The sequence below is a fragment of the Sapajus apella genome, unplaced genomic scaffold (genome assembly GCF_009761245.1).
Source record: "Sapajus apella isolate SASKATOON/1434 unplaced genomic scaffold, GSC_monkey_1.0 scaffold122, whole genome shotgun sequence".
NCBI lineage: Eukaryota > Metazoa > Chordata > Mammalia > Primates > Cebidae > Sapajus > Sapajus apella.
In genome coordinates, this window is record NW_022437062.1 from 7275898 (window position 1) to 7290672 (window position 14775).

A 14775-nucleotide genomic window follows, 5' to 3' on the forward strand; every position below is an offset into this window, starting at 1 on the left:
GAAGACTTCAGTGGAGGAAATAACTGCAGATGTCTTGGAAATAGCAAGAGAACTAGAATCAGTAGTGGAGCCTGAATAACATGTACCTGAATTGCTGCGATCTCATGATCAAACTTTGACAAATGAAGAATTGCCTCTTATGGATGCACAGAGAAAGTGGCTTCTTGAGATGGAATCTTCCTGGTGAAGGTGCTCTAAACATTATTGAATGCCAAAAAGGGATTTAGGATATTACATAAACTTAGTTGATAAAGAAGTGGCAGGGTTTGAGATTGACTCCAATTTCGAAAGAAGTTCTGTGGGTAAAATGCTATCAAACAGTACAGGCTACAGAGAAGTCTTTCATGAAAGGGAGTCCATTGATGCAGTAAACTTCATTGTCATATTTTAAGAAATTGCCACAGCCCCCCAGCCTTCAGCAGCCACCACCCTGTTCAGTCAGTAGCCATCAACATCAAGGCAAGACCCTCCACCAGGAAAATGATGGTGGAACTTACAACTTGCTAAGAGTTCAGGTGATTGCTAGCACTTGTTAGCAATAAAGTATTTTTTTAATGATGGCACGTACATTATTTTAAAGACATAATGCTATTGCACACTTAATTGACTGTAGCATATTGTAAATATAACTTTTATGTACACTGAGAAATCAACATTTTGTCTGACTGACTTTATTGTGATGTTCATTTTACTGTAGTTTATGTGTAATCAAACCTACACTGTCTCTGAATCTCTGATGGATGCCTGTATATTTAATGTACTCAGAACAATGTCTGGCAATTACAATATTAACTACTATGTTGTTGCTGTTACTACAATTATTTGGATAATTACCATTATCTTCACATATTTCACATTGAATGAATTATCCTATTTCATAGTCTCCCAGTTCCAGCTGAAGGCAGTCTACTCTCCTATCTATTCTTTCCTCTGGAGGGATATTTGTGCTTGAAAGATTCTAGAAGTCAGTTATCTCTGTACTTCTTCACAAAGTCCCTGGCTCCTGTCAGAGCAAAGAGGTCATAGAGATGCATGACTCTCACGTACTCTTCCTAAACACGAAGTTTGGCTTCACCGACTGAAGTCTGAGAAATACTAAGCTCTACTCATTTGTTTTTAGGAATCAATCAGTGATTTCTACTGGTATTACTCCGGGAAGGACATCATTGATGAATCTGGACAGCACAATTTTTCCAAAGCTCTGGCAGTCACCAAGCAGATTTTCAATTCTCTTACAGAATACATCCAGGTATGTGCTATAGAGTGCATGCTTGAGAACAAAGAGAATGTTGACATGCCCATATTCTGTATTCCCTACGGAATAGTTGGTTGAACACATCCAGCCCTGATGCTAACAGTATTTCTTTTCTGTCTATCAATAGGAAGCAATAATACTTGCATTCTACAAGAAGCCATAGTTTGGGGTCCCCCCCACTGGACCTATTTACAGTGTTCACACTTGACTTGCATTTATCTAGTTAACCTTTTGCTTTCCCTCCTAAAGTAAACATTTTTCGTGGAAAGAAAATGTTTTACTACACTTAAAATTCTTTATATCTAGAACAGTGTCTGGCATGTATCTGTTCAGTCAGCATGGAGAGTGGAGTGGAGAAAGGATTCACAGAATGAAGGAATTAAGGGATAAACGACGTTACCTTCATAGAGATTAAAAACAGAATCTATGAGATCCTATTGACTTGTCAGAAATTCACCGTGGAAAAAGTCACTTCAGAAGCACACAAACCACATGCAGTGGTGGTCAAATCTGCAAATGAATTTCACGTTAAATATCTAGACCTTGCAGCAGTCTGTCTCTGTCCATAGTATTTTTCTATTCATTGTCTATGGTGGTCTAACTATTCTGGAAAAGGAGCAGAGGATGTATTTAGGCACAATTTGCTATAAAATTAGTAAGCATATCATTACCCTCTGTGATACAAGATTTTTTTGAAGCAGAAGTAACACTTCATCTTCAGATTACCATAATCAGGAGACTCATGAATAGGGCTCTTATTCATTCATTCAACAAAATACTCAGCTTGTACTCTGTGCTGTGGTTCATGAAAAGAAACGCAATATATTGCCTCTACCCATAAAGAGCTTACAATGCAATTGAGCAAATATATATATAAGAAAAATTATTCAATATAAGATGATCATATGGCCGGGCATAGTGGCTCATGCCTGTAATTCTAGCACTTTGGAAGGCCAAGGCAGGCAGATTGTCCAAGCTCAGAAGTTGGAGACCAGCCTGGGCAACACGGTGAAACCCTGTCTCTACTAAAATACAAAAAATTCACCCGACATGTTGGCATGCGCCTGTAGTCCCAGCTACTCAGGAGGCTGAGGCAGGAGAATCACTTGAATCCAGAAGGTGGAGGTTGCAGTGAGCTGAGATTGTGCCACTGTACTCCAGCCTGGGCAACAGAGCGAGACTCTATATCAAAAGAGAAAAAAGAAAAAATGATCATACGTGATCATACATACTGTGCTTAAGAACCACATATGTAGCCCGGCACGGTGGCTCACGCCTGTAATCCCAGCACTTTGGGAGGCTAAGGTGGGTCAGTCACCTGAGGTCAGGAGTTTGAGATCAGCTAGGCCAACATTGTGAAACTGCATGTCTACTAAAAGTACAAAAATCAGCTGGGCGTGGTGGTAGGCACCTGTAATTCCAGCTACTGGGGAGGCTGAGGCAGGAGAATCGCCGGAACCTCGGAGACAGAGGTTGCTGTGAGCCAAGATCACACCACTGCACCTGGGAGACGGAGGTTGCAGTGAGCTGAGACAGTGCCATTGCACTCCAGCCTAGACAACAAGAGTGAAACTCGGTCTCAAAAAAAAAGAAAAAAAAAAAAGCCAAAGGGCCCTGAGTCTCCATCGGACCACACATAGGCTATGGATAGATACAGAGGAGGAAGTATATTCTGTGTCAGTGACTTGGAAAATTTAGAGATAGGATTATGCATGGCTTTATGAGAAATAATGTCAGCAATTATGCCAGTCTTGCTGAAACAGAAGAGATAGGTAAGGAAAGAAATGGAGAATGTTTTTTTACCTTTTCCTGTACACCTTCATTTCTTTCCTAAAGAATATTTTATATTCCAAGAATCCAAGAGTTTTTGTGGCTTTTTTTTTTTTTACAGGTAATATGACTGAGCCAAAACTTGTTCGATGAAAAACATTAAATTCTCATCACATAAAGATTCATCTGATGAGCCAACTGGCAAAATCAGATCATATTTGCTCATTAAAAGAAAGACAAAGCTAACACTGTCAACTTGAAAGGATTTTGAGGGGAGATACATCCTTTTCGCTCAAGCATCGTAAGGACACGAGGAGATAAACCTAATAACAAGTTACTTCTCTGAAGTTTCACAGAATGCAGTGTACTTAAGGAGATCATTAAATATATCTGATAAGCATCTGATTTGATCTCTGTAAAAGCCATCCTTATCTTCAGAACTTCCCATGGAGCACTAACCTAAAAGTAAAAGAGAAGTTCATTTTTGGTGAATATGAGTTTCTTTCAGCAACCAGCTTTGTTTCAAAAAGAATCTAATGGTTTCTAGTGATCAGACACTGAATGTATATAAACAGTGATTTTTAACAAACCTTTGTGATTTGAGAATGCAGACAGTATTTCTCCTGCTTACCTTTTAAATCTTGGGTATCCTGCCAAGACATTTCTAGAAATTAAGGTAATATCTGTGCTCCTTTTAAAACTTTCTTATTGAGTAATTTGGAGATTGGTTAAAGGATAGAAAAAAAAAAAAAAAACAAAAAACAAAACTAGACTGTAAAGAAAAGATAAGAAGTGTTGACTTAATCATGAGCTTCAAAAATGGTGGGATTATCGACTGAGCACAGTGGCTCATGCCCATAATCCCAGCACTTTGGGAGGCTAAGGCAGGTGAATCACTTGAGGCCAGGAATTCGAGAGCAGCCTGGTCAACATGGCAAAACCCTGTCTCTACTAAAAATACAAAAAAAATCAGCCAGGCATGGCGGTGCACTCCTGTAATCTCAGCTACTTGAGAGGCTGAGGCACGAGAATCATTTGAACCCAGTAGGCAGAGGTTACAGTGAGCCGAGATTGCACCTCTACGCTCCAGCCTGGGTGACAGAGTGAGACTGTCTTAAACACGCGCGCGCGCGCGCACACACACACACACACACACACACACACACACACACACACACAGAGAGAGATTAACATGAAAATGCATACTAAGTTATTCCTCTTCATTTGACTTTCAGAAAAGATTGTTAGAGATTCTATTATATCTGATTTTAGGTTAATAAGAGAATCCTAGAAGTGGTTGAATGCTAGGATTATTACACAGATTTTTTTTTTTAATTAGATAGCTGTGTCGTTATCACCATGTGAAACTTTGCCTGGAACAATAGGTAAGTGAGGGCCTGGTTTTTCACAGTGTGCTTTGCAGCACCCTTGAGTTCCCCCGAAGGCCTCTGAGGCCAAGGTGAGGCTGGGGAGCTTGCCCTTCAGCCCTGTGTCAACCACAGCATCTCACAGTTTTAAATATTGTTTTCCACTATAAACTTCTAAGAACTCATTCTGAGGCTAAAAGAAAGTCTCTGAAAATATCTGGACTGTGAAATCCCTAGTGGTTTTTCCTAGACATGGTATCCTACAATCAGGAAAAAGAAAAAAGTAATATCCTAGGAAAATACTAAACTATGAAATATGTGACTTTTGGAAAGTCTATCTGCTCATGTAGGTAGGTATCAGATGCCCTTACTAGACAGGTTTCAGAGTAACTGTGATGTTGAAGTGACATGGAGTGTCTTCTTCCCCATAGGGCCCTTGCATTGGTAACCAGCAGAGCCTGGCTCACAGCAGGCTGTGGGACGCAGTGGTTGGCTTCCTCCATGTCTTTGCTAATATGCAGATGAAACTCTCTCAGGTACTGTGGCCCATTCCCTGCACGTATCATTGGTGTGAAATGCTAAGTCAGTCCTCACTCCTTGCTGTTCCCATTGTGATGTGGCTGCTTGATCAAAGGCTGGACAAGCCACACATAGTAGATCTCATTTTTTAAAACTGAGGGCCAAAATGGGAGACAGAAATGAATGCCTCCAGGGGGGTCCCAGGCGGGCTTTTGCATGAACGCAGCTTCCTTCTTTGTGTCTCACCAACCTACCCTTTTTGTGATTGCCTCAATGTTTGCTTTCTATGGTGCTCATCCTTTCTGCTTCCTTGTCACTGTTCTGTCAACTTATCAACACTCCCTACCACCCCTGTCCTATCTGTCCCATGTTGCATGTCACTGAAATCCACACCCCCTTCTCCCTCACCCCTGCTTCCTTCCTCCCTTTTTCAGCCTCTCCTTCTCACTCCCCATCTCTCTGGCAAGATGAATCAGAACCGCTCAGAGCATTTATTATGAACAAATAAATGTAGCATATGTAGCAGTTTATTGCCTCTCTACATGGCAACACGTGAAGGAGACCTTCAGGAGGTATTTCAGGCTGATTAGAGTAACATTTGCAGCTTTAACTTAAATCATGTTTTAAATGTTCAAGGCTATCACATCTGCCTCCTCTCTTCTGGAATGTGCTATTTAACCCTTTCATTTTTCCCCTTTTGACTCTGGCCTTATGGGAGGAGAGAGTTCCTGGGAGGGCTGCCAATTTGACAGTAAGATGTCCATTTATATGTCAGCTAGGCAGTGTGGTGTAGAGTCCCTGAGATGAAAGCCCTAGGCCTGCCACTTCCTCACCAGTGACTTTTAGAAAGCCATTTTCCCTTTCTGGTTTTTGGTTTCATCTTCTCTAAAGTACTCAGTTAGAATAGGTGATCTCTGAGGTCTTTTCCCAGCTCTGATATTCTATACTTCTGTGATATTTTGTATATAACGTATGATACATACCATAAGTAATGAAGATTCCTCTGAAAGTTGAAGAGCTAGGCAAAGAGCTATGGTTGGGTTTTTGTTTTTTCCTTTTTTCTTTTCTTTTTTTTTTTTTTTTTTGAGGGGGAGTCTATAAAAGGTATGTGACCCAGGATACATTTTTAATTGAATCCCCAGATTGCCCACCTCAGATCTTCCAAGAATTGTTTCCTGGCTGGGAGCAGTGGCTCACGCCTGTAATCCCAACACTTTGGGAGACCAAGGCGGGTGGATCAGGAGGTCAGGAGTCCAAGACCAGCCTGACCACCATGGTGAAAACCCGTCTCCACTGAAAATACAAAAATTAGCTGGGCATAGTGGCGTGTGCCTGTAATCCCAGCTACTGGGAGGCTGAGGCAGGTGAATTGCTTGAACTGGGACCTGGAAGGCAAAGGTTGGCAGTGAGCCAAGGTTGTGCCACTGCACTCCAGCCTGGGCTACAGAGCAAGACTGTGTAGCCCAGTCCTCACAAAAAAAAAAAAAAAAAAAAAAGAATTGTTTCCTATTGTGACATAGGGTATAAAGCATGGAGTTAGCTTAGCAATGCTCTTCCTGCATTGCTGAAATTAAAACCAAACAGACTAGTATCTAAACCGTCGAGAAGAATAACCTCCATTTTATACCATTTAAAGGGACAAGTGGCACCCAGATCACCACCAACTAGAATTAGGTGACTCTAATCCAGAAAGAAAGGAGAACCCATTTGGCGATTAAAACCTTGATACCTTTACCAGATGTCTCGTATTCCCATAAAGCTCACTGGTAATTCTCCATTGTAGAAAATGGCAACATAAACTACTAGAGATACCTGAAGGCTCTTTGGTGCATTGGGTTGTTCAGTAGTTTTGGACAACAGTTGGTCTATCTGCCACATTGTACTAATAAAAGGAAAAATGTAAAGGAGCTTTGTTGATGAGTCCTGCTACAGTGAGTCTCCCGGTGCTGCAGACAGTGGACGATAAGGCATCCTCATTCAGAATGAGAAGGAAGCTCTTCCCTGACACTGACGCAGCCTGCACCTAACCTTTCCAGAGCAGGCTCTTCTTGCTCACTGCCCTGTACTTTACTGAGGGATCAGATAGCTCAGGGGTATCTCCTGTTTCTGTTCTAGGATTCCAGTCAGATCGAGCTGCTGAAGGAACTCTTGGATCTCCTTCAGGACATGGTGGTGATGCTTCTGTCCCTCCTGGAAGGTTGGGCTGTTTGGTATAACTAGGCCTTCACACAACTGTAATTGGTCTGAGCACTAACCTTACTGATCATGCAGATTATCCTTCTGGCAGGTCACTGATGCCATATGACATTGGTCAGAAAGCCAAATTTTCAGAAACAAAAAATGAAATGAGGGGCACCTGGTCTGATGGACGAAGCCTGAAATCAATTCATTTTATATCAATAGGAAAGCCAGAATGAACTGGGGAAAACCTCCAAGCTTTGCTCCTCCCTATCCTCTCCCTCTCCCCATTGCTTTTCAACACATCTGGCTGCCAGTGTGTATGCCAGCCATCTAGTTGGGCACCCTCCTAGGTCTAAGGGGATCAGAGGGACACCGTGTATCCCCGTGTGTCCCCAACAATCTGATAATGAAACCATTTCCCAGGCCCCAGGCCATGTTAAAGGCAGTGGTATGGCCACCTCCTTCTTCCCTTTGTTTCTTTCCCCCTTGGCTCCTAGTGGTGTAGTCTTTATGGCTTGCTGCTCCCTCCTACATCATCACGGTGAGAGAAGAGCTGACTAATTTGGCACAAAAGTCTTCTAAAAATAGCTACCTGACAAATTACATGATGGCTTGGGTTTATTTATATATTTGTATGTCTTTTTGAACCTGCCTCACAGGGAATGTGGTAAATGGCACCATTGGCAAGCAGATGGTTGACACACTGGTAGAATCATCTACCAATGTAGAAATGATCTTGAAATTCTTTGACATGTTCTTGAAACTTAAAGACTTAACCAGCTCAGACACCTTCAAAGAGTATGACCCAGATGGTAAAGGAATTATCTCCAAAAAAGAATTCCAGAAGGCCATGGAAGGGCAAAAACAGTACACACCGTCAGAGATTGACTTTCTCCTTTCGTGTGCAGAAGCTGATGAGAATGACATGTTTAATTACATTGATTTTGTAGACCGGTTCCATGAGCCAGCCAAGGACATAGGGTTTAATGTGGCTGTGTTATTGACAAATCTTTCTGAACACATGCCAAATGATTCCCGCCTGAAGTGTCTGTTGGACCCAGCAGAAAGTGTGCTCAATTACTTCGAACCATACCTAGGACGTATTGAGATCATGGGTGGGGCCAAGAAAATTGAGCGTGTTTATTTTGAGATCAGCGAATCCAGTCGCACTCAGTGGGAGAAGCCCCAGGTGAAGGAATCTAAGCGACAGTTCATTTTTGATGTTGTCAATGAAGGTGGGGAGCAGGAGAAGATGGAGCTGTTTGTGAACTTCTGTGAGGACACCATCTTTGAAATGCAGTTAGCATCTCAGATCTCTGAATCCGATTCAGCTGACAGGCCAGAAGAGGAGGAAGAAGATGAAGATTCTTCTTACGTGTTAGAAATTGTGGGTGAAGAGGAGGAAGATGAGTCTTTCGAGCCGGCCTCTGCATTTGCTATGGCCTGTGACTCTGTGAAGAGGAATGTCGCCAACTTTCTGAAGAGAGCAACCCTGAAGAACCTCAGGAAGCAGTACAGGAACGTGAAAAAGATGACTGCGAAGGAGCTGGTGAAGGTGTTCTTCTCCTTTTTCTGGATGCTGTTTGTGGGTCTATTCCAGTTGTTCTTCACCATCCTGGGAGGAATCTTTCAGATCCTCTGGAGCACAGTGTTTGGAGGGGGCCTGGTAGAAGGGGCAAAGAACATCAGAGTGACCAAGATCCTGGGTGATATGCCTGACCCAACCCAGTTTGGTATCCATGATGACACTATGGAGGCTGAGAGGGCAGAGGTGATGGAGCCAGGTATCACCACTGAACTAGTACACTTTATAAAGGGTGAGAAGGGCGATGCAGATATCATGTCAGACCTCTTTGGACTCCACCCAAAGAAAGAGGGCAGCTTAAAGCATGGGCCTGAAGTGGGTTTGGGTGACCTCTCAGAAATTACTGGCAAGGACGAACCCCCTACGTTAGAGAGTACTGTACAGAAGAAGAGGAAAGCACAGGTAAGTGTCATTTGTTTCTTTCATCTTTCTTTATCTCCAGAATAAGACTTGCCACTATATCTTGTGATCAGTACTGACACCATTCCCCAGGTGCCAATACTGTATTAGACAATCACTCTGGTATGACTATGCTGATCTTATAATTCCACTTCTGACATGTCTGCAGAAATTAAGACTTACATGGTCATCTCAGTGTCTAGTCATTGGTAGGTCTTCTAGTTTACATTGTAGAATTCAGACTTGATGGCCTGCAATAGTTTGCCTCAGTCTTTTATTAGAAGGTTAGTTCTCGTGCTGTGCAGATTCATTCAGTGAACCAAAGGCATAGAAAACCAAGTATAACAACACGAAGCCTTCATTTTGAGACAGTGGTTTTTCAGGGTTTTAAAAGGTCAAAATGATATCTTAGGATTTGGCATAGCCTCTCATTGAGTTTGATCATGCTTGGGACATTTTTATCCCTGTGATACACCCACTATTGAGTTAGTATTTCATGTCAACTAGATTAATAGAACAAGATAGTGGGAATTCAGAGCCCCTTGACCATGGAAGGTTCTGGGTGTTCCCTTTTCTTGTAGTATCCAATTCACAGTGTCATTCTAGCATCAGAGAGTAGAGAAGTGTGAAAAGATCCAAGCCCAAAAACATTCATTCATTCATTCCATTATTATTTATTGAAAAGTTAATGTGCACTTGTCACTAATTTAGTCTCTGGGAATATGGTGGTGGTGAATAAGAAACACATTGTCCCTACAGTTCAGTAGAGAAGAAAGGTATTGGACAAGTCAAGACAGGTATAAAGAATGCTAGGAAGGAGAAATGTCAGGTATTACAGTTCTCTGTAGGACAGAACTCTCACCTGGTTTGAACATTCAGGGAAGAAAACATCAGAATCGGCATTCCTACAATATTATTCTGTTTTGCTCCCTGATGTAGCCCCAAAACGTAGAACACAGTTTGATACATAATAGGGTCCCATTCCAGGACTGCTGTGTGCCAGGCTGTGGGATATGGGAATACATAGGTTCAAAGCAGAAACCACGTTTTTGCTTTCATGGATCTTACCTTCTAGTGGGAGAAGACAACAAATAAGATAATTATCATTTGTGCTGCATGTTAGAATGCATGAACATGCAGCCAGGAACAGTGGCTTACACGTGTAATCCCAGAACTTTGGGAGGCTGAGGTGGGTGGATCACTGGAAGTCAGGACTTTGAGACCAGCCTGGCCAACATAGTGAAACCCCATCTCTACTAAAAGTAACAAAATTAGCCGGGTATGGTGGCAGGCACCTGTAGTCGCAGCTACTCAGAAGGCTGAAGCAGGAGAATAGCTTGAATTCAGGAGGCGGAGGCTGCAGTGAGCCGAGATCGTGCCACTGCACTTCAGCCTGGGTAATAAGAGTGACACTCCATCTCAAAAAAAAAAAAAAAAAAAAAAAAAAGAATAAAAGAATACATGAACATACAATAAGTTACAGAGTGAATATAGGCCCATCAGAAATAGGTTGAGGAGGCTTCTGAAAAGGTATCATGAGTCAAGTCCTGACAGGTAGCAGGCCTATGAAAAGCTGTGGCAGTCATACTCCAGGCAGAGGATACAGCTAAGTCTTCTCTGGAAAGTATGCCTGGAAGGATAGGGAATGTTACAGGAAGTCTGTGTGTTTGGGTATAGGACACAAGTCAAATGGTACAAGGTGGGGATGAAGAGAAATCCCAGGATCATGCAAGACTCATAGGCTATGTTGAGCAGCTTGAATTTTATTCTAAGTGCAGTGATCCTCAGCCAGAGGGACTGGGATAGTGGCAAGAGGATTAAGGACAAGGCAGGAAGCAGCCTGTGAGATGCAAGCAGGCCGATGGAACTTGGTTTGATCTGTGCTCCATCTCTTTCCGACCCCACAGAGCAGGAGAACCACTGCCATGAGGCCCTCACGATGTCCTAACACAAGTTTCCTCTTTGAATTGAGTTAACCATAGAAGGACAGTTGAGTTTCCAAGTTTCAAATCTTTGTCTTGGCATCTCTTCAGAGTCACTTGATAGACATAGCAGGATACTTATGTTGAGTGGTCCTGGGAGAAGCAGAAACATGAAAAAGCCACTGAAATTTGTGACCAAGAAGCAAATGGCCAAGAAAATGTCTCATCATCATGACCTCAGAGCAATCTGAGGAAAGCTTGACTGATTGTTATTTTTATCTAGGCAGCAGAGATGAAAGCAGCAAATGAAGCAGAAGGAAAAGTGGAATCCGAGAAGGCAGAGTAAGTTCTTGGTAACATCAGCTACTCTTACTGCTATGGTAGATAGTTTTTAGGCCAGGCAGAGTGGCTCACACCTGTAATCCCAGCACTTTGAGAGGCTGAGGCTGGAGGATCACTTGAGCCCAGGACTTCAAGACTAGCCTGGGCAACATAATGAGACTCCATCTCTATAAAAATACAAAAATTTCTGGGCATGGTGGTGTGCACCTGTAGTCCCAGCTACTTGGGAGGCTGGGGTGGGAGGACTGCTTGAGCCCAGGAGGTTGAGGCTACAGTGAGCCAAGATCACGCCACTGCACTCCAAGCTGGGCAACAGAGCAAGACCTTGTCTTGAAAGCAAGAGAAAAAGAAAAAATAAAGATAGTTATTGAGAGCATCTGATATTCTGTTGCTATAGTAAATAGAAAACTTGATTTCTATCAATGCAAGCAATTATTCTACAAGCCCTGGGTATATTTCCTTTTACCCTAGCTATGTAGTAAATACATTATATTCATCTTGCTAAGTTTATAATCCCACTAGCAGATCCGAGTTTCACTACCTGGCTAGATGACTTTGCAACTTCATATATTGATGATGACAATGATATATAATATTTATTAAATACCTTTTATTTGTCAGGCCTGTGCTAAGGTCTTCTGTAGAGTATCTTATTAAATCTTGCCAGAAGCTTAGAAGAGTAGGTACTACTATTTAGAAAATAAAGGGTAACTTCAGAAGGGAAAAAATGGTTAAGTCTAATTTCAGAAGAGTATCAACTTGTATATAGCTGATGTACACCAAGATCATGGCCAATCCAAGTGGCCAGCATTCATTAAATCTAAATTTAATGTCCAGCCACTGTGGTTTGATAAACACCTGAAATGTCCACCCTCAAGGAATGATTCTACTTCCTGCTCCTCTCAACCCAGATTTCTCTTTAGTCTCCCCTTTTGGGCCAGACCTCCTTCCCTTCTCCCCTGCTGAGTGGGTTTCCCATTTCTGCAGCATGGAAGATGGAGAGAAGGAAGACAAAGACAAAGAAGAGGAGGAAGCTGAGTACCTGTGGACAGAAGTGACAAAAAAGAAGAAGCGACGGCGTGGTCAGAAGGTTGAGAAGCCGGAAGCTTTCATGGCGAATTTCTTTAAAGGGCTGGAAATCTATCAGACCAAGTTACTGGTAAGCGCTCCAGCCTTGGCCCTGTTCATGGTGCAGGCATCGGCCCAGGCAGATGGCAGAGAGGTGCCTCTGATTTGTTTCACTGTTTGATCAGTTACGCTTCCTCCCTTTTCTCATTCCTAAACTTTCTTCCTCCCATATGTCTACCTGTTCCTTTTCTGTTGGAGGAAAAGAAAAGGGGGAGAGTCTGGAAAGAACCCCAGTCTTAAAACAGCTCTGCTATCAGCAAGGTGTCCTCTCTGACCTGCTTCCTTACCAGGAGAGCAGGAACACCTCTTTCTACCTTGTCCTTTGTGTGTATTATGTGGGGACATAGCTGATCCTGGTCCAAAAGTTCACAAGTGATTCGATCATGTGGGAATCAGAAAGAATGTTCCTCTTAGGTTATCTTCCCACACTAGTCCTCCAAACCTTGATTGTTCTATATGCAATCAAACCCTAGAACAGCTTGTAATACTTTCTCTGATACATTGCCCACTGAGGTACAGTGGCTGAAGGCCAGTACCACACCTTCCCTAGTACCATTAGGGAGGGCTCCCCACAGAGAGATTGGAAACTTTACCCAGGCAGCTTCCACTCCAATCTTTGGATGCCAATTTTTTGGGGGAAGATAGCAGTGAGAATGGGAATGTTGCTCCCACCAAGGGAGAAGAGGCTCCTGGAACTGTAGCTTGGAAAGGAATGAGGACTGAGGCCACATGATAGCTACATTCAGGGTAGGAGTTGCCAAGGTTCTTCTGCGAGCCTAGATCACTTATAGTTTCCTAATAGACTGCTTGCTGCGTGGGGTGATCATGAAAACGCATACACACAGCACTTCAAGGCACAGCTCGAGTCCTCTGCTGGTGGCGTGTTTACACCTTTGGCTCCCTGAGCAATGAGCCAGAGCAGGATTCTTTATAGCAATTCTAAGCAATTTTTTTTTCAAATCAACATTTTGGTCCCATGTTCATGACATAACACAGTCATGCCATGCCTGTGTTAAGAATGCCATGGTTGCCCTAAAAGAGCGGTCATCAAAGAGTAGGACTTGTCATGTGTGAACTTCTAACCGGAATTGACCTTCTGTGTGAAAGCAGGAAGTTCTCTTTTCCTTGCAAAGCTCTTCTACTTCTGTCTGTCCTTTTCTTTGCAGCATTACCTGGCCAGGAATTTCTACAACCTGAGGTTTCTTGCTCTGTTTGTAGCCTTCGCTATCAACTTCATCCTGCTTTTTTATAAGGTGATACTTCAATCAGGGGTTAATTGCTAAATATACTGTATACTAACTATGATACATGTAGAAAAAGAATCATGGCAGAATTTATAGTCTTAATTGTATCAAAAATTCTAATACATAAGCGTATTTCTAAGACATTGGCTTCTAAAAGGAATACAATTTCTAGCAATGGAGAGTACTGACAAGGGATCCAGTTAGGGGACTGTTTCTATAGTTCATGCTTACTTTAGTCATGACTTAATTTAGTCGTCAAATACTTGTTGAGCATCTCCCATGAGCCAGACCCTATTTAGGAACCGCAAGGTATTTCAAAATGAATAATAAATACAATTCTTTCTTCAAGGAATAGGTAACCAAGAGCCATTATAGTTGGCCTACTTGTTAGAAGCATTTTAAAGGAAGAATTAGCAGGATTTGGGAAGAGAGGGGACTGCTCAAGTTAAATGAAGGTTTTGAACATTGGCAAGTTGGTCTTGCATGCTGTAGGCACGTAATAATTGTTAGCACAATGAATTAATGAATGCTCCTGAATTCTCGGCATAGTCTTTAACTGGCTTTTCCATCTCTTGCCTCTTTTATCCACACCAACTTTCCAGTCAACAAACTAATGACCTTCTGTTGCACATAAGAGAAAAATGGAAGTCTGTAGCCAAGAGAGACAAAGCTTGGTTTTAAACACATGGAGATTGAGGTGACTTCAGACAGCCATCCAAGTAGAGAAAGCCGGCAAGCAGTTAGAGCTACAGCACAAAAGCCTCAAAGATGTAGATATGAGAGTCATCTGTGTAAGAATAGCATCTCAGAAAGAATGGAAAATACTGAGTCTCCGGCTAGGTGGTGGTGTGCGGGTGGGGGAGCGGGCACACACATCACATCCGTGTGTGTGTTTGTGTCTTAGCCTCCTCTCAGGCCACAGCATGATCAGAGATTCCTTCTGTGGCATAAGGATTAAAAGCATATGTAGTAGAGGTTTCCTAATTTTAATTTTTTTTGCTTTCTTTTCAGGAGATAGGTTTTGTCTTTTTTTTTTTTTTTTTTTTTTTTTTTTTTTTATTTT

The 14775-nt window shown here is 42.3% G+C and overlaps 1 protein-coding gene across 16 annotated transcripts in view; it reads left to right on the plus strand.

Moving 5' to 3' along the window:
- RYR3 (ryanodine receptor 3) overlaps window positions 1–14775 on the plus strand; it is a 553391-nt gene that overhangs the window by 516951 nt on the left and 21665 nt on the right. For 14 of the 16 annotated variants that reach the window (XR_004263777.1, XM_032261324.1, XM_032261330.1 and 11 more), the window contains 7 exons: window positions 1121–1249; window positions 4824–4928; window positions 7027–7108; window positions 7752–9079; window positions 11282–11340; window positions 12328–12499; window positions 13635–13721. Coding sequence is in view for 15 of the 16 variants with exons in the window: in XM_032261324.1 (XP_032117215.1) it covers window positions 1121–1249; window positions 4824–4928; window positions 7027–7108; window positions 7752–9079; window positions 11282–11340; window positions 12328–12499; window positions 13635–13721 (1962 nt within the window). In the remaining variant the exon portion in view is untranslated. Of the gene's footprint in view, window positions 1–1120; window positions 1250–4823; window positions 4929–7026; window positions 7109–7751; window positions 9080–11281; window positions 11341–12327; window positions 12500–13634; window positions 13722–14775 lie in introns of those variants that run through there. The other 2 variants (XM_032261337.1, XM_032261340.1) reach the window with 2 other exon arrangements.